Source organism: Myotis nattereri, assembly GCF_964212035.1.
Source record: "Myotis nattereri genome assembly, chromosome: 4".
Classification (NCBI taxonomy): domain Eukaryota; kingdom Metazoa; phylum Chordata; class Mammalia; order Chiroptera; family Vespertilionidae; genus Myotis; species Myotis nattereri.
In genome coordinates this window covers 42,209,921-42,233,750 of record NC_138079.1, presented here as the reverse complement: position 1 = coordinate 42,233,750, position 23,830 = coordinate 42,209,921, and the positions used below count along the sequence as shown (strand labels likewise).

Sequence of the window (23,830 nt, the reverse complement as noted above, 5' to 3'; positions counted from 1 at the left end):
AGCTGGCATGATGCAGAAACTTTGGCACTGGGCTGTCCTGTTTCCCCACTTCCTCCATCTTCCCTCACTCCCTGCCCTACCAGCTGCCAACATGCCACAGGGCTTTGTAGTTCTTATGCAGTTGACATGACCTGGGTTAATAAGATCTAATCGTTCAGAACAGAGTCATGCACCCAAATGTCAGATGTGAGCTGTGCAGTGCTTCCTGACCTTGGAGAAGGGGCAGAAAATGGGGCTGCCAATGAGCACTATGGCCCCTGTCAGGGTTCAGGCTCCTCTGAAGGGGGGGCTGAGCTGTTAGAGCAAAGCCCTCTGGTAATGAAGCCATTTGTCCTTGGGAAGAGAATGAGTCCTTGTGAGATCAGAAACAATGGGCATGCTGAGTTCCAGACCTGGGGTGAGTGGACGCTCAGGCAGAGGCCCATGTGATGAATCGGGACAGTTCATTCTTTACAGGCAAGTTTCTGTTGTCAACAAATCCACTCAGTGGGAAGGACACTTAGTCAATAGTCATTTTTAAATAATTTCTCAAAGTGACTAAGTCACGAACTCTTGAGTTTCTTTTTTTCTTGCATTTTAATTAGTATAGTTTATTTTATCTAAAAATGACTGAGAAAATGGGTGAAAAAGCAGTTTGTGTAGCAATGTGTTATTTTTTTTATGGCATTGTTTCCTTTTATTCTCTTTTACCCATGAAGCAAATACTCTTATGTCTCTGTTGGTAATTTGATTCCCAGGCAATAAAATTAGGTGTTGCTGCTCTCTGCTGTTAAGCAAAAACTTTTGGCGCAAGTTTTTCAAAGTTAGCTGCTCTAGTACCAAGACAGCAGGCAAAGAGACCTGTGAACTTTAAAAGCGCAAGCCCGCCTGTTGATGGTTCACTGCCAGTATGTCTGGATCTGTCTGGATCCCTGTGCTGTTCGACTTTTTCTAAAACGATGATGGAGCGGCGCCCCTGGGGCGGGTGGAGGGGCTGGCAGGGCCTCTTGCCTTTGTCACGCTGCCTGGAGATAAGGGGAACCACCAGTCAGTTCGGAGAGTTCGGGAAGGAAACAAAGACCACAAACTCAGGAGAAGGGCCGCGTGCTGGCTGGGGGCCGGACCCGCTCCACAGGTTCTGTGGGGACCTGGTGGTGGCCGGCGGGAGGGTAGGGGGTGGGAGTGGAAGACTGCGGGAAGGTCAGCAGCGCAGGCAGGCGGGCGGCGGCGCAGCCAGCGCTCACACTGGGGTTTGGGGACCGGCAAGTTTGCCGCTGCAGAGGCGGGGCCTGGCGCTGCTGACCGCCGCCTCCTCTTCTCCCTTAGGTGAGGCTGCTGAGCTCGGAGCCCGGACATGGCAGCATGACAGCCCAGGACCGGCGCCAGGATCCCGGAGAAAGGAGCCCTGGGCTGTGGGAGTGAGTCCCCCCAGCAGCGACTTCCTGCTGAGGCCGCCCGAGCCTCCTTCTCCAACGGCTTTTTATTAACTCCGTGGACTCCTGCCTCTTTCCGCCTTGAACAGCAATATGTGTCATGTCATTGTCACCTGTCGCTCGATGCTCTGGACCCTCCTGAGTATTGTGGTGGCGTTTGCAGAGCTCATCGCCTTCATGAGCGCAGACTGGCTGATTGGGAAAGCCAAGACCCGCGGCGGCGGCGGCGGCGGCACGGATCCCGAGGAGCGGGGTGGCCTCTCGGAGCCCCACCACCCGACCCTGGGCATCTACGCCCGCTGCATCCGCAACCCCGGGGTGCAGCATGTCCCGCGAGAGACGCTGTGCGGGCCCTACGCGGAGAACTTCGGGGAGATCGCCAGCGGCTTCTGGCAGGCCACTGCCATCTTCTTAGCCGCGGGCATCTTCATCCTCTGCATGGTGGCCCTGGTGTCTGTCTTCACCATGTGTGTGCAGAGCATCATGAAGAAAAGTATTTTCAACGTTTGTGGGCTGTTGCAAGGAATTGCAGGTAAGTGTGTGAGGAGGGACGGGGCCTGGGAGCGGGAGGGGCTCTGCGCAGGGCGCACACACTTGCTTACTCACTGCACGTTTTGAAGACCCTCTTCTGTCTGGTCAGGTTGATTTTGCAAAAGTCTGTCCTCAGCACCGTGGGCGCGCTGTCCTGGTCACTCCCCTCTCCCCGTTTTACTCTGTCTTTGGGGGAAGTGTCTGTTCTCTGCTCTCATGCTCCTGTTCAGTGCTGTTTCCTCGGGTTCTGAGTTGTTGGATTTTGTTGAAGAAACTACTGCGACTCTGCTTTTCCCATTAAATTGAAAGCATGTTTTCTACATAGTGCACCCACTGAGGAGTTAGGTCCCACCTGCAGCAAGCACTCTGTGCTGAGGAGGAATGTGAGTGTGGGGTGTCCGTTCAGGGAGGGGAGCTGGGAGCTGGCTGCCATCAGTCAGCCCAACCCCATGATTTCAGCTTTGGTAGGGGAAGCAGCAAGCTGGGAAGGAGTTGGTATCAGCTAGCTGCTCTGAGTTTCATGTGCTGGTTTAAATTGTCTGTCTCCTGGAGCCTGGAGAATGTTCCGTGCAGATCAGAAAATATAAACTAACTTCCACTTTCTGGGGATTTTTCACTGATGAGCTGGTTAGAAATTGGTGGAGAGAAAAGTATGAGCTCCTTACAGTGATTGAGAGGGGAGGCTGTGAGCTGCAAGAAACTTCCAAGGCCAACAGTTCTTTCATGGACTTTGCCACGTGGCTTTGAAAGGTGCATCCTGAGCCAAGAGGGAGGGAGTCAGTTTGTCTGGGCTCAAGGGACTTGGTCTAGATGGCAGAAACACGCGCACATGCAAGGCAGAGTGAAGACATCCTCAAGGAAGCAGAGGGATAGACTCTTGCTTTTTCAGAAAAGAAATGAACATTTCAACAATCATAACCAAGCTGTTTATTGTTCTGAACTCTTAACAGGAGAAACAGCAATCCACCTACAACCCTAACTGAAGGGCACAATGACTCATCCCTCAGCAAATTCTAAAGTGTGTGCACAGAACTCCTTGACAGTGAGGATAAGCGCTGGGCCTGGTGTCCAGGCCTGGAAAGAAACAGCCTAAATGAATTCACTCTGGTCTGCCTGATAGCAAACTCTTGAGCTCAGCAGGCTGGCTTCCAAGTAAATAGATCAAACACAGGTTTTTTCCTCGAAAAAACAGCTGATAAGATAAATATTTTCCTTCTTTAAATCTTAAGGGGGGGAGTATGTGTGTGTAGGGGGTAATGGGCCCAGAGATAAATGTACCACCTCTCTGTATCCCGGCATTCCTCTTCTGAAAAATAGGGAGTTTGGAAAATATGACTTTACCTTAGATTTTTTTTTTTTTTTTTTTTTTTTTTTACCTTAGACTTTTGATTTCAGCTTTGGTTAGAGGAAGAAGAAACTTTGTCCTGTTTTTTATTCACTTCTGAAATTTGAAGTTTATCTTTATTCCCTTCAGACACACAGGGCCTCAAGGATTTGTGTTTATATTCATGTGTATATCTTCAAACTTTTGTTGAGAAGTATTACCAAAAGCTTTTAGGAATCAGTGTGAACATGCAGATGACGGGAAGCCAGCACACAATTTTATTAGTCCTATTGAAGAGTTCTGGTTGACCAGAGAGGCAATTTTCCATGCATTTACAGTGAGCTTTATCAATATGCTGGTATGCAGGTGAAATGGGTTTGTCATTCCTAGGAATGCTTTTCATCCTGAGAAACAGTATCTTCTAGCAAATTAGTGGCCATTTAGAGTAAGGGCTGGGACTTCTTGGGCTATACCACCACACCTGTTTTTACAGTCATGCAGAAACAACTTTAGATACCCTTCAGTCTTAAAGACTATTTGCATGCAGTTTTTAATAGAGTGTTTAATCCATTGAATTCAGTCTCTAAGAAAGTGGACTAGTCCAACAATTTTTTTGGTGCTCTTGTTGGCTGTTTCACATAAATGGCAAGAACGTTCATTTTGGCACAAAGATTAGTACATATCTTCAGTATTATTCACACACTCCAATGAGCTATTTCTGACTTCTCTCTCTCCCTCTATCTCTCTCTGACTGTATCAGGCCTCTGGGAAGAAGGGTTGAAGAGAGGAAAGTAGCAGCATATCCCCATTGCAAGTCTGTTGGTCACAGGTTTCCTCCAAAGTTTAGATTTCCTAAAAGAAATCTTAACTTTCTCCCAACCCCCATCACTTATGTTCCCTCTGCATACACACAGGATCTTAAGTCTGAAATTACTAAAAATTTTAAATTGGCAGGAGGCAGAAATTCCTGTATAATCAGACTATCTCTCTAGGGCCCACTGATCTAAGACTAAGCACTGAAATACAGGGAAAGCTGTTGCTTTTCTCCTTCCAGTTGAGCATCTCTCTGAGAAGTCGTCACAGGAAAGAAGGACTAGTCCGCCGACTCCCTCGGGTTGGGGTTGGGTGAGAGGCATCTGTAAGGGATGCTCAGTGGGCTCTTTCTCCCCTCAAGGAGGTCTACACCAGGCAGTTCAAGCCAACATAAATGACAGCCATGGTCCTTGGATCTATGGCTGAGAAAGTGTGTCGAAGCAGCTGACTTGCTTTCTCTCCTCTTGGCCAATCTGTAACAGCATGTGGTCAGCCTCAGCCAAGGACTTGCCGCAGCTGTGAGCATCAGTCTTTTCTCTCCTCTTGCCTGCTTTCTCTCAGCCCTGCCTGGATCTATTTGACACCGAAACAAATGGTGAGAAAGGAGGCTGTTGCCAGCATAACTCTTTGGAAATACATTCAGACTATTTGTTCTTGCACCTTTCATTTTGGCAAAAATGGCAATTTTGTAAAATGCAATTGGTTGAGCAATTACAAGATTTGTAAGAATATTCCTTTATTATACCTAATTTTAAAGAATAGGCCACAGGTGTTATAGCCTTCGTTGTCTATAAAAAAGCATAACATAAATAATCTTGATATTTTTACTTTAGAAGCTGGTGTGAAAGAACCTGCTACTTCAGTGAAAATCTCAAGATCTGGGTTACTTATAAAATAATAATAAAATACAACTCTTCACGGTTAAGTTAACCCTGATAGCAGGATTTACTTTCAAGGCCCATTATGTGGACACCCAGCTGACATTTCCTAAGTATTTGTGCATAAATGCCCTCAGCGTTCCATACTCACTCTTAATAGCAATTAAAAATTCAAGCCTGGATCAGTCCTGATCTCGCCTTAACGTGGCTGTGATGTGTTGCCCAATTGACCTCACTTCTCTAAGCCTCAGTTTTCTCACCTGTAAAATGGGTATAATGTTTTGAGAATTAAATTAGATAATATATGAGATAGGCTTAAATACAGGTCTTGGCACATAATAAATAATAAGTGGTAGGTATATGAGATAAAACTTAAAGTATTTCTGTTTTCTTGGCAGGTTTTAGTACATTTTTTGTTTCCTAGAATTGCTGCATTCTAAGGAATAGGGGTGTCTTTTATAAAAGCCTTTATAATTGACCTTGCTCTGTTGAAATCAACCACTGTATAGTGCTATTCTCTGGCCCCTTAAAAGCCTGCCTGAGTTAAGGCTGAAGAGTACAGAGCAGTCCTCTGACTTTGGTGTGACTAAGGTATCCTCAGAGCATTTTTTTTTAAAAAAAGCAGAAGATAGCAGTTGAATTGAGAGGGAAGCAAAGAACCTCTTTCACTCCTCTTCCCCTTGACTTATACATTCTCCATTCCTTTCCTTTCTGGAGCAGGTTCTAGCAGCTGAGTCTTGATTGCAGGTGGCTTCTCAGGCTTCCCTCGCAGAATAAATCTCAGACTGATTGGTCTTTATTGGTGAGGACTTGTCCAGGACTTGGCAGAGCCAGAAACACACATCGGCTCATAGCCCTCTGGGATTCATTACAAAAGCTGGGTAATCGCCCAGCAGGGTGATTTGCCAGCTGTCTTCCTTAGGTTGTGACCTGGATGTAATCCATAGTGAAACCATAGAATGCAAAGATCCAGGTTTTCCATGACAGCATCAAGCAGTTTGTTTTTGGAAATGCATGAAGGGCTGTCTTGAAATCTGTGGAATCCCCAGTGACTCAGGTTTGGGACAGAAGCCATTAAAATGAGCTCAGGATTTGGCTCACTTGTGCTGGCTTGGCCTATTCCACTGGGGTTGCCATGAGGGTTGAACTAGCTCATGAGATGCCGGCCTGGCTGCCTGTTGTCTTCCGTCTCCCCTCCTAGGCCTATTTGCATCTTTGTGTCTGGTTGGCTCTCATGCTCTCTACTCCCTGTAGCCCTCTATCTGTCTACAGCCGTCTCAGTCCAGCAGGATTGCTTCACAAGCTGCTCCACCAGTCTGACCAGATAGATTGCTGGGGGCTGAACTCTGCCTCTACTGGGCTGGGGTAGAGAGTGTGCTCATGGGAACTGCTCCTGGCTGTGGCGGTTCAGGACTTGGTGTGTGCAGACTCAGCTTTATTGCAAGTGAGCAATAATTGAGGATGAAGGAGGACATTATGAAGAGGGGAAAGGGGGAGGAATAAAAGGGTAAGAATCAGAAGAGTGGAGAGTTTTGCCTTTGCTGCTTGTGGAACTGCTTTGTCATGAAACAGAATGTATGTGGAAGTATGGATATAGGCATATAAAATATACCTGGTCATTATCCAGGACTTGATATTCTAATTGTCATTTTTCACAGGGTAAACCACATCTCAACCCGGTCCCAGCAACCTTTCTGATTTATCCCATACCCTACCCATTCACTCCCAGGCCAAAAAGATCAGATCAGGCAGGCACTATGGAAGGGAGAGAGATAAGAAGAGGGGCTTAAAAAGCAGACAGAAAGGGGAAGAGATTCCTGACTTTCACAGGGACTTTGCCTCATAAATTTACACCTGAAAAGTCCACCTGGCTTTCTCTGAGAAGGTAGTGCGACCTTGGTTGCCCAACTTCAAAATATCCTCAAAGAAAATGCATGGGGAAAGTATAGGGAGCATCCCCTGGTTTTCCTTCTGAGAAAGAGGCACTGGGAGCTTCTGACCGTCAAAACGAGGCTCTTGATTTCTGGCTCTCCAGACAGATAACACCTCCACCAGAAATCAGTTCTAATAGTTCTATGTCTAAATCATTGCAAGAATGCACTGATTATGGCACATTTACTAATTCATCAACCTTCAGTAATCCCTTGGTAAAAACTAAAGAATGCTGAACTGCTATAAGGCAGCCAGAATTAAATTTCAACTCAAGGAGTTTCTATGGGATGCCTACTAAGTGCAAAGACCTGTAGACTCAGGTCTACAATTTTTTGAGTTTCCACACCCAGGCCTGTATTATAATTTATATTTATACACACACACACACACACACACACAAAGAGAACAAAGAACTCAACTGTGTCATTAGATAAAAAAGCTACTATTTGAAAGCAAGTGGACCAAGCAGGCATTAATTTAAGTAAATCTAGGGATTGGGATCTATTTTTAAAGAATCAGTTGGAAGATCTAGAAAAAAACTGCAACTCTCTTAAAATTCAGATATAGCAATTGATATGCAAATAAAATGTGGAAAGTGGTTTGCCATGGTAACCACTTAATTGCAGCCATAAATTATCACAGAGACATGGATGGTCTATGTTCAGGTTGCATTAACAAATAATCCCTTAAGTGTGGCTCTGAATATTCACAGAGTCCAGGCACTCTTAATGCAATGGTCGTATTCTCAGCTGTGACGCTACTTCAAACGTGACCTGCATCTCCAATGAAGAACTGGGCTGTCGCACAGGCAGCCATATCTGTAAATGAGTTCAGTCCTGTATACAATCTTCCCAGTAGCTTTATTGAATGGCCAGCAATCTTTTTCTCTTTTTAATGATAGCCCCAGTACAGATGAAATAAAAAATACATATAGCCAATATTAAAAATTTCAAAGTACAATGCAGTGGCTGTGTTCAGTGTGTCAAGGCTGACCGCAGGGACCTCGTGCTGAAAAGATGGTGCCTGCTTCATTAGTTAACATTATCTGGACCCCAAGACCTTAGCAGGCAAGAAATTTACTTATTATCCTGAATATTTCATAGCTCAGTAACTAAATTTTTTGTGTCTTTTACTCTACAATATACTGCATTTTATTTATTTTGGAAGCTTATTTTGAAATATCAATGTATTTTGGTTATAGTCAAACAGGAGCACTTTCTTGACCCCACATGTCAGATGAATAATTTATCAAGACAGTGTTTCATAAATTTCTCCCAGTTGTAGGTAAATAGTTCAGAAAACAGATGCTCACTTGGAATGTGAAGTACAACTTTATTATTCACTCACTGGAAAGAATAATCTGGCTAAATTAGCTTGTTGGGATGCAATTTAACAGTTAGGAATTAAGGCTGTAGAAACTGTCAGTAAAGTAATCCTATCCTATATATAATAAAAGCCTAATATGCTAAGTGTCTGACTGTTCGACCAGTCGCTATGACATGAACTGACCAGTAAGTTAGTTTGCTGCTGGGGTCCGGCTAATCAGGACTGGGCGAGACGGACCAGACATGCCCTGGAGCCCTCCCACGGTCCTTCCCCAGCCCGCTTGTGCACCAGGTCTCTAGTGTGCATATAAACATGAATCAATGCTGAGAAAGATTTCAGCAGGGGAGAAATGCATCTTACAGATTGTTTCGCCACATATTCTAAGGGCATCTGACAATTCTTAACTGGTGGTCATTAATTCTGAGTAATCGTAACAGAAACTTCCTCTTGGTGCTGTGGTTGCCAACTATGCTCTGATTGTCTTCCAAAGAATTCTATGTTGCTGTCATCTGCTCTCTAGCCCCCACCCTGGAAGAGTATTTTTCTTGCAATTATAATTCTATGGGAATGTTTTTAGTAGAAAACAAGTACCCTACTAGATTTTTCTAGGGAGATAGTGTGAGCATTCATACAAGCATTTTTTAAAAATTGACACCTGATCCTTCACTTTTCCTCTCTTTCCCCTCAGAATCTTGCTGGTTCAGAACCTTTTTATTGATCATGCACTAAGCTGGCTCTGCTCTACAAGGATACTGTGGTCATCTGCTGAAAACCCCTTTCATTACCATGAACCCTCTGACCTCCAGTTCCTGACCTGGCTGTCAAAGCATTTATTAAATATCAACCTTAGGCCCAGGCTAGCCTGTCCATAAACTCTTGAAACTTTAAAATGAGGTACAATGAAAACAAGTTTAGATTTTAGACTACTCAGAAAGAGGCTCCTTACTCTGTTTACTGTGCAAGCAACAGTGTAAAAAGATGATTCTTAGATGGGGCCCCATCCCGAAGGGCCTCTCAGTAGTTACTCCCTTGAACAAGGGCAGATCCACTCTGTGCCGAGTGGACCTGAGTAAGATTTTATAGAGCTCAATGTATTCAATGTAAAGAACTGTCCATTGTTCTTAGATTATATCTTTTAGCCTTTTGGTCTTCAAAATATATGATGATGAGAGGAGATAATAGTTATTTTTAGTGTCCTTAGATTAGCAAAATAAATATATTAACCTCCCAACTTTTCTGGCTGTTGTATTAGTGTGTAAAATCCAGAAGTGTGGGGGAAACACTATTCTAGAATATAAGCAGAGGAATAGATTGTGTCTTTTTCAAGGTTTTATCTTTAGTGTTCAGAATAGGGCCTGCTGCGTACATAATAGGTGCTCAGTAAATCTATGTTCACTGTGCTAGCACAACTGTAACTTGGCAGGTATTTGAAAAGTGTAAAGGATTTAGCAAAGGCTGGTTAAGTCTCAATTCTAAGCAAAATTAATGGAGCCATCTTATGAAGTTCCAATAAGAATCATTTCAGAACCAGCAGTCACTAAAACCAAATTCTATTTGGGCTTTATAGAATAAATTTTCATTAAGAAGTTGAAAAAACTTAATAGGCAAAGTAATTTCAAAGGTATAGACTAACAGTTCTTGGACAGAAATCCTTGATTCATGTTATAATACTTTATATTCCTCTTTTTTATAAATGTCATTAAAATATGCTTGACTCTGAATGGCTAATGAATTTTGATCCTGAGGTTAGTGGCCTGTCCTGGCATCTGGAGAGGTCGAGCAGGTGAATATCAACACAAATCAGCTTTGGGACTTGGGAGGCAGAGGCCCAGCACTCTCCTTGGGTGGAGGAAGAGGCCTGGGGACCACCAGTTGTCTGGTTGTTATAAGCAGTTGTTATAAGCAAGATTTCATGAGTGCCAGATGCCTAAGATTGAGAGCAACATCTTCTGCATGTGGACACTGAGATGAGCAGGAGGAACTCAAACCTACCATGTATGAATAATGGCTCGAAGAGGTCAGGAAAGACAAAGGGGTCATCAGCTCTGTTCTGTGAATTAAGAAGCGCTGTTTGAAGGGATGTAATTTGGGGGCCTAAGAATGCTGTCAGCACTGGATTTGGTCTGATCGGCAACATCCATCTGTCCTGGAGAGGACAGAGGGCGTTTTCCCTGTGGGTAACAGTCATGTTCTAGGTGGATGTGCGAGTTTAGAGGGTTCCCAAGCCAAAATGGCATCTATGTTGCAGTACGTAGGCTGGCGACACTTAACTTGTAACAGAAGAGAAGGTGTGCATGGAACTTCTTTATCTTGTCTTACTGTTAAGTTAGTAAATCAACCTGACTGACAACAGGTGACCCTATATTGGGTGCAGCCTTCCCCGCCCCACAGCCCTTCACAGCACTCAGGGTTTTTCACTTGATAACTCTTCATCATTTGCTCTCTAACCTCTCAGTAGGTTTGAGTATATATCAGTTTCCCATCTTCAGCTGGACAAATGCTTTTGTTTTAGAAGTTAGTCACTGGTTTGCAGTAAAGCAGCAGTCTAGTGTGATGGCTTAGGAGGGGGCTCTGCAGACATATTGCCTGGTTTAAGTCCCAGCTCCACCACTGATTAGCTGTGTAATCTTACTTAAGCCCTCTGTGCCTCAGTTTCTTCATCTCTCAAATAAGACTGTCACAAGAACTAAATGAGTTATAGTTAATGTTTAGTCAGTGCCTGGCACACTGTAGTTCTCATAGCATGAATTGCTGCCATTGTTATTATAACAATTACCAGTATGATTATTAAAAGACTCTAATCACCTGTACAAACTTCAAGCTTTAGTGTATTAGTGAATTTATAAAATTCACTACTAATAACTCCATGTCATCTTTACTTGGAATTTATCATTTTTTATCATAGAAAACCTTTCAAAGATGTGAAGACTGGAAAGGAATGGGAACCAGAAATGACACATGAAGTTGATCAATAACACTGTGTGTAGAGAACTGAGTGTGGGTTTGGGATGGAGACACAGAAGCCAAGGAATAGGGAACACACTCCTCACCTCTGTCAGTAAGTTGACCATTGAATAGGAATTCGTATGAGTGTAAATACATACGAATTTGAGGCATCTAGGCAGCCTTGGAACCAATGCTATTTTATATGAGACAAATATATATTATGTCATAATAAGACTTCTACTTTTTACTATCATTGTTCTAGTTAGTTTTCCAGGTAGTTGATGAACCATTTACTTGTAATTTTTATTTCTATTTCACCCATGAAATTCTTTAAGTTGAATCTTTTCTTTCTTAAAATAGCGCAAGGAACTTAGTTTAGCCTTGTCTTGGTGAGTGAGAATGATCACTAGAGTGTTTCCCAAGTCCCTGAACATGAGAACTGACAGGTGCATACCATGATCTCTGGGTGGAAAGTAGCTCCATAGCAAATTCAATGGATAGGGAAGTGGATGTGATGCACCTTCCTACAAGCACAGCCTCAATAATACTGACTTTTTGCCACATGCGGCTCTTTGGCTCCTTGAGTGTGGCTCTTCTACAAAATACCACGTTCAGGCACGCACGTACAGTGTGATTGAAACTTCGTGGCACACGCGCCTTAAGGTATTGTGAAAGAGAAAATGTCCCCACCCAACAACAGTTAATGACCCACAAATAGCTATTACAGACTGCAAAAATGATTTCCAATGTCAGCATAGGAGATAACAGGGTGCGGGGGGGGGGGGGAGAAGGCAATTTAAACAGAAAAGAGGAGGAGTCAGTATACCGATAAATGTCAACTAACATGCATAAGGTTGTTGCATAACTCTGTACATCAACTATCCCAATTGATGGTCCCAGGCTTAGAGTTAACATAGGACCATCAATAACTAACATGTTATTCCTCTACTGGAAGCACAGAAACACCCTCCCCCACAACCCCTGGGATTGAGATATTGCCCTCTGTGCTGCTGACAGGAGTGGATCTTTTCCTGGGCTATGGAGAAGTTCTACATTCTTGCCTTCAGTGTTAACTCCTTCAGTTAATTTTTCCATTCTCCAGGCTTATGCTGCTTCTAGAGACCACCCTTACTCTCTGCAAACTGCCATGGCCCATCCCCTTCATTTCCCCTGTCTGTCCTCTGCCTCTGTCATTTTCCTGCACTTCTCCAGGTTTACCCCTGCCCTGCTACTCCCGCCCAGTTGGTGTCTTGGGCAGTTCCCACGAGTTAGCCACAGCCTGTCTTTTCAGCTGTCTTCACCGCAGCCAAGCATAGTTGGAAACATTCAGAGTTTTGAGGCTCAACTAAGGTTGATCTCTAGATAACTTAAAACTGATTACATTTAATTGACTTACTTTTTCCTGTGAGATCTCCACAAACAGCTATTTCTGTAGCCAGAAAGGAAGTTTGCAGTGCTTGCAGTCTAATAAAAGGCCCCATGGTTAGAGCCTGTGTGTGTTTCGCCAGTAAGTATGGCTGGTGTTCGTTCTGTTAGCCAAAATTGTCAACCCCTGGGATTCACGTTATCAGATGAAGCCTTTCCTCTAACCACTTACAACACTTGGCAAGAACTTTCCACACTAGCTTCAGTTAAAAATAGAACATAATCTGTATCACAGCTCCTCTCCTTTCATTCATCCAATAAATATTTACTGAACACCTTATTACATGTCAGATATTGTCCTAAGCAATTGGGATACATAAAGAATAAGCCATAAGGTTCTCTATTCTCATGGAGTTTACGTTTAGACTGATGGAGACAGACAGTAAATCAAAAAAGTATATTATATAGTGTGTTAAAGGTGATGGGTGCTGTGGAAGGAAAGAAAAAAGGTATAGCCAGGGTAAGAGAGATTGCGTATGCTGAGGTGATAAGGGGAGGGAAGTGTAATACTAAATAGGAAGTCAGGGTAGGGTTCAGTGAAAAAAGATTTAATCAAAAACTTGAAAGAGATCAAGGAGTTGGCCATGTGGGTAATCAGAAGAAAGAGCTTTCTAGGCAAAGGGAACAGCGAGAATGAAGGCCAGTGCTTTGCTGATGGAGTAATGTAGGCTCTGAGAGAGAAAGGAGTCAAAGATGATTCTAAGGTTTTTGACCTGACTGGATATAACTAAACTCCCATGTGCTAAGATGAGGCCCACAGGATAAAGACCAGGTTTTAAAGTGAGGAGTGGGAATCAAAAGTTAGGTTTGGACACAATTTTCAAGCACTTTGTTAGATATCCAAGTAGAGGTTGGAGGTCAAGAGTAAACAGTTGGATATGCAAATCTAGAGTTCAAAGCTGGAGAAAATTAAGGAGACCTCAGCCTAGACGTAGTATTTTAAGCTGTAGGATCAAGTGTGATCAATAAGGAGAATGTAGAGAAGAGGACAGAGGATTGAGCCTAGCTCCCCAGTGCGTAGATGTTGGGACGATAAGGAAGAACAAACAGCAAAGGATACTAAAATGGAAAAGCCAATGAGGCCACCTTCTCACCTGGAGCTAGAACACTGGCAGATGATCTGAAACTCATGCAAGGACTATTCCTGTCTTAGTTTTACGTTAATCCAGTACTGACAATACTTTTTCAAGCTATCACCCCCGTAAGCCTGGAATGCTCTTGGAGCTCTGTCCCAGAATGGGGATGAGATACAGGAAGCTAGTCACCCTCTTGCTTTATTTGCCTTTGCTTCCTGCTACAGAGATGGCTGCCTGAGAAGGGGGAAGGGGAAGGGTGGTGGTGGCCGAACAGCCCCCTGGGCATATGCTATAGTGAATTGAGCTGGGTCAACAAAACCAAAGCAAAGGCTTAGCTAGGCCCATATTCCAGACCTGTGAGTCACAGGGTAGACCTGGTAGGGATAATCAACACTGGGTGACTTTTTTGGTGTTTTGTGTTTTTATTTTATTTATTTTTTTCATTTTCTAAGAGATATGTTGAAAGGGGAATGGAGTCTCTTGCTATGTTCCTATGTGAGTCAATGGCTGTTTCAAAGCCAGAAATAAGTTGCATTCTTGACCTTTTTAACCTGTAACACACCCATGAGGCTTATTATGGTAAATGCTAAGACAAAACTGTGACATATACCATGAAGAATAAAACTTTTTTGCCCTCAAAGGACTAGATTACTGCTATATCCTCAGGGCTAAAATAATGCCTGGCACTTAGTAGGTAACTTAGTAAAAATCTGCTGATTAAATATACAAAAATAACAATGTGATAAAGAGCTGAAAAGAGATGTTCACAGGGTGGTAGGAGCACACAGAGAATAACATTCTGGTAGGAAGTGGTGACATGTGAACTAGGATGAGGGCCCTGGTTCAGGGAATGGTGATGTGTATTATGTGACCAGATTCCTTGAGCAGCACTGGCCTGAAAATGTTTAGCCTATGGAACCCAGTGCTCTCCTACTCTTCTCATCACGGCCACTCATTGCTGTGCCTGGTGTCAGAACAGGCACCTGAGTGCACTCAGTGGACACACCTCAGGAATTACCTAGTTGGAACCCAGGTTTATCAAGATACTAAGCTTGCTACTAGCTGTCTGCTGTGAATGCACCCTCCAGACAGTAGGAAGTTTCATAGCTTTAGTATGAGCTTCCTGATTACAACCCTGTGGAAGCTGTCGTGTCTCTCACTATGGGCCTCTGCATATTGCCAGTTGCACTAACAGATGGCGCTTTCTTCCTGTCCGTAGTAAATTTCCTTTGCAAACCAGGGCTAGTCACTCTTTACTATTTAGTCTAGAAGTCTGTCTGAAGAGGAAGTAGAAGTGTGATGTCCAAAGACCCGCTTGTTATTCTGTAGAAAGGAGCCAGCCTTTCTTTAGTTTTTACATTTTTCAGAACAGGAACAATGGCGTTCTTCTGTACCCATAAAAAAAACAAGCAAACTTTGAGTCCCTTCCCTTGGCCAGCAGGTTGTAAAACTGTGACTGATCGGGAGGGAAAGATGAGAAATAGCCATGGAGCCTTTGCCCACTTTTTCACAAACTTAGGAGCTGTGGTTCAGACTTGGGTCCTCCATTCCTAGCATCCCATGTCCTTAAAGCTTGAGGTGGCAATCTTTAGACCAAGCAAAATATTATTGAATGCATTTAGCAATGCTTCATCTTTCCAAAATTGGGGACTTGGCTAGATTGTGGAGATGTTTTTCTTTCCACCTAAGGGATTTGATGTCACATTGTTTAAATCCAGGGCAGTAGCAAAAAAGTTACCTAAGAGCTATACTTTTGTGGCTGGTCTAATCATAGTGCCGAATGTTGATAAGAAAGCAGGAAGACCATGACTTTACTTTTCCTGGTGGGTTTCATTCATTTTTTTTTTCAACACCTTCTATGTTTTTTGGCACTGGATATGCAGTGATGAGACACAGCTCATGGAATCTAATTATTTGAGTTAAACCCAAACCACATGTTTAAGTTGCCCATAGAGGCTCTGAAAATTCCTGTGCAGCAAGATGGGAATCCAGGATTGAGTCCAAAAGCTCTTTCCAGGTAGGGGGAAATATTACTAAAATAGCAGAGGGGCAAGATAAACATTGCATTGTAATAGCTGGTGCCCAGCTGATCATGAGAAAGCCACTATAAGGTGGGCCTCTGAAGTTGTCAGGGTTCTATCTCCAGTGTGTGGTGGCATCTGTAGAGGAGTCCAAGTGACTAACCATCAGTTCCTTTTATTTTTTCTTCCCCAAGTAAGGTTGAGTCATTCCCCAGGTGGCCCCCACAATGAACAGATGCTGGCATATTCTTGGTATAGTGAACTGGGAGGTGGTTAGTAAGAGAAGATAGAGGACCCAAGGATTAGGATAGTTTTTAAGGTTGTGGAAAGTGGTATGACTCTGGGTGCATCCTATCAAGTCGAACCATGGCAGAGATGACAAGCCCTCTGAGTTCCTTTCAGGAGTAGCCATTTTCTTTGGTTACTGGCCAGTATCATCGTGTCTACTTTTCCTTCTCCTCCCAGCTGGGCCCTCTCCCTGGGAGAGGTGCCAGTCAAAAGAATATCAAATGCCCACTATCTTAGTCCTACTTTCTCTATTGCTTTCCACATAACAAACACACCCTGAAACGATGCAGTAAGGCAGTAGAAAGGCCACAAACACCACTACGGGCTGGCCTAACTTTAGGAACTGCCTTTTTAAAAAATATATTTTTATTGATTTCAGAGAGGAAGGGAGAGGGAAAGAGAGAGAAACATCAATGATAAGACTTGAGAACCACTGATCAGCTGCCTCCTGCATGCCCCACACTGGGAATTGAGCCCACAACCTGGGCATGTGCCCTGACTGGGAATCAAACCGTGACCTTCTGGTTCATAGGTCGATGCTCAACCACTGAGCCATGAGTGTCAGGCAGGAACTGCCTTTTTAAAGCTGCATAGGAAAATCAGATCATATCCTGGCTCAGCTCTTATGTGAAACTCAATCCTGAGCACTAGCTTTATAACAAATATACAAAAATCCCTCCCCCCGTGGAGCTTAAAAGTTTAGGATAACAATCAAAATAATGAAGTAAAATAGTAGGTTGAGCCATATAAACTGACCATTTATTCAGGTTGAAAAAAAAGGTCAAATATTGACAGCTTCATATGACTCAAAGTAATATAGTCTGTGTCTGTAGTAAGTGCTAAGAAGAAATAACAAAGCAAGGAAGGAGGACAGCATGCAGGGGAGAGGTAGGTGGTTGAATTTTAAATAGTTTGGAACAGAAGACCACACTGAGGAAGTGGCATTTGAAGACGACCTGAAAGCTACCTGGTAGGAGGGCACAACAGGTGAGAGGAATAGCAAGTACAAAGGCCGGAGTATGCCTGGTGTGGCCAGAGCAGAGAACAAGGGTGTAAAAGGCAGAGGTGAGTTTAGACAGGTAGTAAGGAGTTGAATCACATGGGGCCTTAAGGCCAGGGAGAAGGGGCTGGACTTTACTCTGAGAGATGGGAAAACTTAATGGGCTTTTTCTCTGTAATTTTACTAGTTAGCAAAAGATTATGTTCAGATGATGTTTGTGCTTCATTAAGGGATGCTTATTAGGACCATAAAAGCTGCTTAGAAGCTGTGCTGGGCCCCAAGAGCAGTGTGGCAGTCAGCTGAAAGGTCCACCTGAGTCACTAAACTGTCTGGAATTCTTTGCTAGAAGGGCCTTTTTCTAAACACCCAGACTGATGATCAAGGTGACTTTCATTTTTTGCTTACCTCTTTTCTTCCCCTTGACCTAGGGCTTGCATTTTCATGGCATCAACCATGCTAATGACAACTCTGATGAATGCTGGGAGCAGAGGTCAGCAACCAGGGTAGGGTAGACAGCGGCAATTTCTCTGCCCCGTGGAGAATTGGATAAGGCACTGTTTGTCTAGGCTGGCTGCCCAGGTTGAGAGCGTGTGGTTTCGGCACACATCACAGCCACTAAGACTTGGAGACATACCACAGTCCACTATTTATTACTCTCCCATGTGGAATGCCCTGTGGGCTTATAAATATTCAAGCTGAGGCTTTTGCATAACTCATAAGCATGTCTCCCTATTGTCATTCACATTTGGCCAGTAGCAGCCACTAGATTTTCAGGTGGCCTAAACAATTTTGGGAACTTTAGCTGAGCTATCATAAAAGGAAGCACCTAAGAGAGCTAGGAAGAACTAGAGTGAATGTTCCTGGCTGTACTCATTATTTTAAGTCTGCCTACTTCCCTGAAGGATCTGAGACAACCAAATTAAGGTATTTTGTGAGCCTGGCAGAGGGTAGCAGAGCTGCTATGTGACAACAAACTCCATGCTTTCTGTCTTCTGTCCCTATCATATTAAAATGCATTAATTTTGCTTACTGGGCTTAAGCCATGTAATACTAACAACATGTGTAACTAATATTTAATTGGAGCCACGATTAAAATACGAACACACTGGTCTTTATAAGGCAGAGCAGTTCACACTTCCTTGCCCGGGGCCTGCATGCCAGAGAGCACCTCTGAATCTAAGTCCCAGGGTGGTTAACTTAGGACCTGAGGGAGAAAGTACAAGATTCCAGGTACCTTGCTTGGTGATGTTTCCTAGGGAACAAGGTGGGGATTAATTAGGATTTATCACAGGCTTTGGGAACATAAAAAAATTAGCTCAGTAATTTTTGGATCTCCCACCTAAGTAAGATCTGTTCAGATGAGAATGGTTTAGTCTTTCAAGGGGACTAAATTGTAGTCTGGGTTCTCCCCTCTCCCCAAATCATTACACCTTTCAAAATATACCCTAAAAAATAAGCTGACCCACTTACTCATAACTGGTACACTTTAAACCAGCGGTTCTCAACCTGTGGGTCGCGATCCCTTTGGGGGTCGAACAACCCTTTCACAGGGGTCGCCTAAGACCATCGGAAAACACGTATATAATTACATATTGTTTTTGTGATTAATCACTATGCTTTAATTATGTTCAATTTGTAACAATGAAATTGGGGGTCACCACAACATGAGGAACTGTATTAAAGGGTTGCGGCATTAGGAAAGTTGAGAACCACTGCTTTAAACTGTGCTATGTATAGGAGGGGTCTGCAAAAAACTATATCCTGTTGTCAGGTACTAGTCTGTGTTCCAGTTCTATTGTTACTGCTGTTATTGTTATGGGTGTAGAGAGTACTCTGTACATACTTCAATACTCACAACCACCTTATGAATTAAACATTAGCCCATTTTACAGGTGAGGAATCATACTCAGGTTAAGATTTTCTAAGGTCACCCAGTTTATAAATGTCAGAACTGAATTCAAACCTCTATCTTAATCCCAATTTTGAGCTCTTAACTACTAACTGACCATCTCAATTTAGTGCGTCTTTGCTGTGGTCATTATCTTGCTGATTTGTGTTCTAGCTCACACTAGACCAGTGGTTGGCCAACTGCAGCTCTTTGGCCCCTTGAGTGTGGCTCTTCCACAAAATACCAACTTCTGCGCATGGGCCACGAAGTTTCAATCACACTGTACATGCGCGCCCGCATGTGGTATTTTGTGGAAGAGCCACACTCAAGGGGCCAAAGAGCTGCATGTGGCTCGCGAGCCGCCGTTTGCCGACCACTGGACTAGAACATTGGGATTAATTTGGGAGGTAGTGAACTGCCATGGTTGGTGAGAAGATACTATCACAGGATGAAGACAGCGCTATGAAATTGTGACCTGTGGTTTTAAACACTGTCCCTCATCTTCCTTCACACCTAATATTACCACAGATTCAGTCATGTTCTTTCTGTGGGGAAGTTGCTTTAAGTAACTTGGAAGCTTTGGTATGATAAACCCAGAGAATTTTAGTAAAGGTAGGAAAAGAAAATTGAGCCAAGGTTAGTTTATAAGGATAGAACTCCTTGGTATTTAAAAATCAGGTCTTTGTAACCTTATTAAATATTTTCAATTTGGCAGGCCATAGGGTCTGTAGCAGCTGCTCACTCTGCTGTTCCAGCACAAAAGCAGCCCTAGGCAATCCATAAATGAATGGGCAGAGCTCTGTTCCAATAAAACTTTGTTTACAAAAACAAGGCCACAGTTTGCTGATTTCTGCCTTAGACCAAGGGAAATTCTCACCTCAATAAGAGCCCTGTGAGAAGAAACAAGTTTATTTGCTTTCCTGGAAGGGAAATGATTAGTGGGTGTACATGCCACCATGTACAGAAGAGGCTAAAAATATTTCTGATAAAGTGGTAATAGTTCTTGATCAGGCCAGATTACTTGTATAAAACAGCCCCTAACACTTGCTATTGCAGAAAGGATGCCATAGCCCAAAGAAGGTAAACCAAGTAACAATGACAACAAATCTGTGGAACCACGGGGTTGTCACCTCTTTTCTCTTCTGCCCTGCAGGCCTGTTCCTTATCCTCGGCTTGATACTCTACCCTGCTGGCTGGGGCTGCCAGAAGGCCGTTGCCTACTGTGGACACTATGCATCGGCCTACAAACCTGGAGACTGCTCCTTGGGCTGGGCCTTTTATACTGCCATCGGTGGGATGGTCCTCACCTTCATCTGTGCCATCTTCTCCGCACAAGCAGAAATTGCAACCTCCAGTGACAAAGTACAGGAAGAGATTGAAGAGGGGAAAAACCTCATCTGCCTCCTTTAATTTGGAAGAGACATTTATACCATTTTCTTCCTTGTTTATCCTTGTGAAACAGTTCACCTCTGGTTTCATCTGAGTCAAGTGAAGAACTAGCCTTTAACTACCAAATCCACATTCCACAGCCCTGAGCCTTAACAGGACCAATGAGAGGCAACATCCAGCCAAGCAAAGTGGCTGCACATGAGGGCCACAGTGCAAATTGTAAGAGATGGAACATGAAAACAGTACATAAGCCCTGACATGTGTCAGACAGCATCACCCCCAAGGCGCAGTGAAGGAGAATGCTCTCAACCATGAAAGCAGCATTTCTCTGGTAACCAGAAGAGACTGTTAGCCAGATTTGCTGGCTATTCAGAGGTGTGGGGTTTTTGTTTCCTTCTGGTTCTTTCAAGTGTCTCAGTTGAAGACTACACACTTACTGGGAGTGGGATGTGTGCTAAAAGGCATCATAGCAAGACACGATCTTTCTTAGCTCACCAACGGGATCAAGCAGGGACTGTGGAATTCTGTTGTGGAACTTACTGGAAGCTAAATTCCAGGGTCAGGTGAATCAATTGAACTGTCACTCCAAGATTAAAGCAAAAAATAAGGGCCTATAAGATTATGAGAATTAAAAAATCCTGCTAGTGGAGACAAATGCATTCCACTTCCCAGCAGCCAAGCTAGCGCCAGTACTGGCCCAGCCTCCTCTTCCACCAGAGATCACATGTTTTTCTCCTAGGCTTGGGATTGCACTGACTGCCAAAGGAAACCTCACTGTTTCCTCATTCCAGGACAGAGGTCTCCAAACCAGATGTGGCTCATTCAGATATTCACTGGGAGAAACTGCCAGAACCTCAGCACTTACGGGGAGACCTTTTCCCACTGTTTGGTAACCATGCTGTAGTCAGCTATATTTTCAACCCCAACAGCAAAATGCCATTCTGTGCATTAACCCTTTGCGGTCCAATTTTATTTTTGGAATTCAAACAGTCTGGTCCAAATTAATTGACGGGATTGAATGTTGAATCGGTTTGCAGTGTCGACCTCAGCCTCGATGTTGGACCTGCTCCTAGCGCCTGGTCTGTCGAGTCAGCCTCCATGTTGGACCGAAAAGGGTTAAATAAAGAGCTAATCATGGGACTTAAGTTTTTTTAGTTACTGGTTGATCCTGAAAGCAGACTAAAATAACATTAAATTGTTGCAAATGCTGAGCTGCATCAAAGGCTTCATTCCCAGGAAAACAGAGTAGAAATTTAATGCAAAATAAGAGAGCTAGACCAAACTTACAGCACCTGCCTGTTCCTGTTTACAAAAAGAATCAACTACCACTATTAAAAAAGTTTTGGGTGCTTTTAATCTAGTTTCTATAAATTAACAATAGCATTGATTCAGGAAAATGGTATTAGCCATCACCTCATATTTACTTTGAAATGATCGAAGTGGCCAGAAAGAACCTAGTCTGATATTATCCTAAGATTAGAATTGAAGAATGATACAGAAACACTTTATAACAACTTAAGCAAGTGGGATGGACCTGCCAGATTTCTGGAAGGATTAGGTCTCTTTTGGTTTATGAATCTGCTCACTTGAGGGCTTGCTTCATTTTGAAAATTTAACAAATAATTACATACATTGTTTGGGCAAGGTATTATGTACTAAGTGCCACCAGACATAGAACCCTGATTCAGATTTTACAGCCATGCCTAGTGCAGAAAAACTAATTCCTTTATGTGTCGATGGAATGGAACAACTAAAGTCTCATTCTATTCTGGCCTTTGGCCTATACCAGAAACCATCTTTTCTTATAGATTAAGAGTTAAGGGCAGGAGAAGAAAGGGTGTAGAACCAGGCCTTAATGAGCTCACCACTCTTAGTCCAAAGTTCAGAATAAGCAAAATGTAAATCCTATGACTTTCCTTAACAAGAGAAGGGTTCAGGAAACATTAATCTATCTCTGACACCACACAGAAATAGGTTATGGCAGCCACTGGATTTGGCTCCTGTACCTGATGGAGTGTTTATATGCTCTAACCAAGTCCCGATGCCAGCAAGCCCTGGCAATAATTTTCATTTAAAAAAAGAAATTCGCTTCATCAGGCAAATAATTTTGATAAAAACACCAATTTTTCTTAAATGTATCATCAGAAGATTCACTCTACTGTTTTTTGGTATAAGATAACCCATTTTCTAACACGAATTTTACATTCTCACTCTCCTTACAGACAAGTTGTCATAGCCCAGAGGATCCTTTGAGCAAGTCCCTCATCCCTACTGCCCAACTGCTCCTTGGTTAAGGTGGCAGTGTATCCCTAGATCACCTTGATAATAAAAGTCACTTGACAGTGTCTACTTCATTAGTCTCAATGCTCAGAAGACAAAAAGCACATGCACACACAAAACCCCAAACCACTGAAACTACTCAAACACTGACCTAGTAAGCGGTAATGTTGGGCCTTTTAAACCTTCAGTTCACTAGCCAAGCTTTGGTTGGAAGGAATGGAACATTCAAAATCATGCAAATCTAGACCAAAACTGCATAGCTGATTAAAAAGAACAACACACTAAATATGAGGAATATGGTGAAATAAATGTGTACAAAATAATTAGACTGATTGACCCACACCTATTTTTCTAATTTCTATCCCCTAATTGCCTCAGTCTAAAAATCTAATATACCTGCACCATTACAACTACCAGAAAAGTCTTATTTATTTTTGCCTGCATTTGTGCTTAAAGTTTGTGATGGCTGGGCTTCTCAATGGACTCCAAAAAGGCAGAAATACTTGTTTTGGACTCTGTGGATTCTTTAAACCTGTGTGCTAATTCAACAATGTTACATTAATTGTGTAAGGGTTTTTGTATAGTTTTCCAACATCTGTGGTGTAATGATCTTTGTTAAAACACGTATTCTGTAAAGTGCCATAGTCTTTTTTTATGTGTAGCATATTTAAAATATATATATATATTATACATACACAAGTCTGTGTGAAAGATGTGCAATAACAAAGGTGTATGTATGTTTTGTTTTTTGGAAACTGGACAGGCGTCAGAACAGGGCTTGTTTCTGTTTTGGCAAAGGAGAGTTAAACAGTTTTGCCTTTATGGCCTAGTATTTAACCCATAATGATTTTAATGCTACACAAACCTATGTGAAGAAAAGACTGGTATGAAATCATTGTTTCTGGGTCTAAATTAAAATGGTCACTAGATTCATGTGAGCGTTAAGCTGGCAAGCAGGCCCAGTTAATGCTAGTCTTTCATGTGAAATGTGAAGCTGCCCTTTTGCCTTTTCTGTTAGTGTGATAACTAGTAGCTGGTACATAATCACTAAGGAGCTATTTCTTAACATGCTTTGATAGACCATGTTAATGCTAGACCACTATTTAAGGGCTGATCTCACACCTTCTTAGCCATAAGAGTCTGGCCTAGAACAGACTTCTCTGTGCAATAACACGTGGCCACTGGAAATCCCTGGCCTGCATTTGTATTTGGGCAGCAATGACTCCCAAGGGCAAAAAGAGTTACAGGCACGACTGGGATTTCTTCTGAGACTGTGGTGAAACTCCTTCCAAGTCTGGGGG

At 43.1% G+C, this 23,830-nt stretch overlaps 2 protein-coding genes across 3 annotated transcripts in view; one reads left to right on the top strand and one right to left on the bottom strand.

Moving 5' to 3' along the window:
- Positions 1-23,830, bottom strand: part of SCAMP1 (secretory carrier membrane protein 1) — a 115,738-nt gene that overhangs the window by 7,175 nt on the left and 84,733 nt on the right. The gene's annotated exons all lie outside the window — the stretch shown is intronic.
- On the top strand, positions 578-22,316 carry LHFPL2 (LHFPL tetraspan subfamily member 2). Of its 2 annotated transcripts, XM_081088796.1 has the most exons (3): positions 1,058-1,114; positions 1,306-1,944; positions 20,014-22,316. In XM_081088796.1, exons 2-3 carry the CDS (start codon positions 1,506-1,508, stop codon positions 20,268-20,270), a joined length of 696 nt encoding a protein of 231 aa, XP_080944922.1. In that variant the 5' UTR covers positions 1,058-1,114; positions 1,306-1,505; the 3' UTR covers positions 20,271-22,316. The 2 variants fall into 2 exon arrangements, with proteins under 2 accessions (XP_080944921.1, XP_080944922.1); XM_081088795.1 differs by having other exon boundaries at positions 578-1,944.

Bases quoted from the DNA above. Each gene is read 5' to 3' on its own strand.
- LHFPL2 (XM_081088795.1), top strand. From the start codon at position 1,506: ATGTGTCATGTCATTGTCACCTGTCGCTCGATGCTCTGGACCCTCCTG. The intron at 1,945-20,013 runs GTAAGTGTGTGA...TCTGCCCTGCAG, and splicing joins GCTGTTGCAAGGAATTGCAG to GCCTGTTCCTTATCCTCGGC.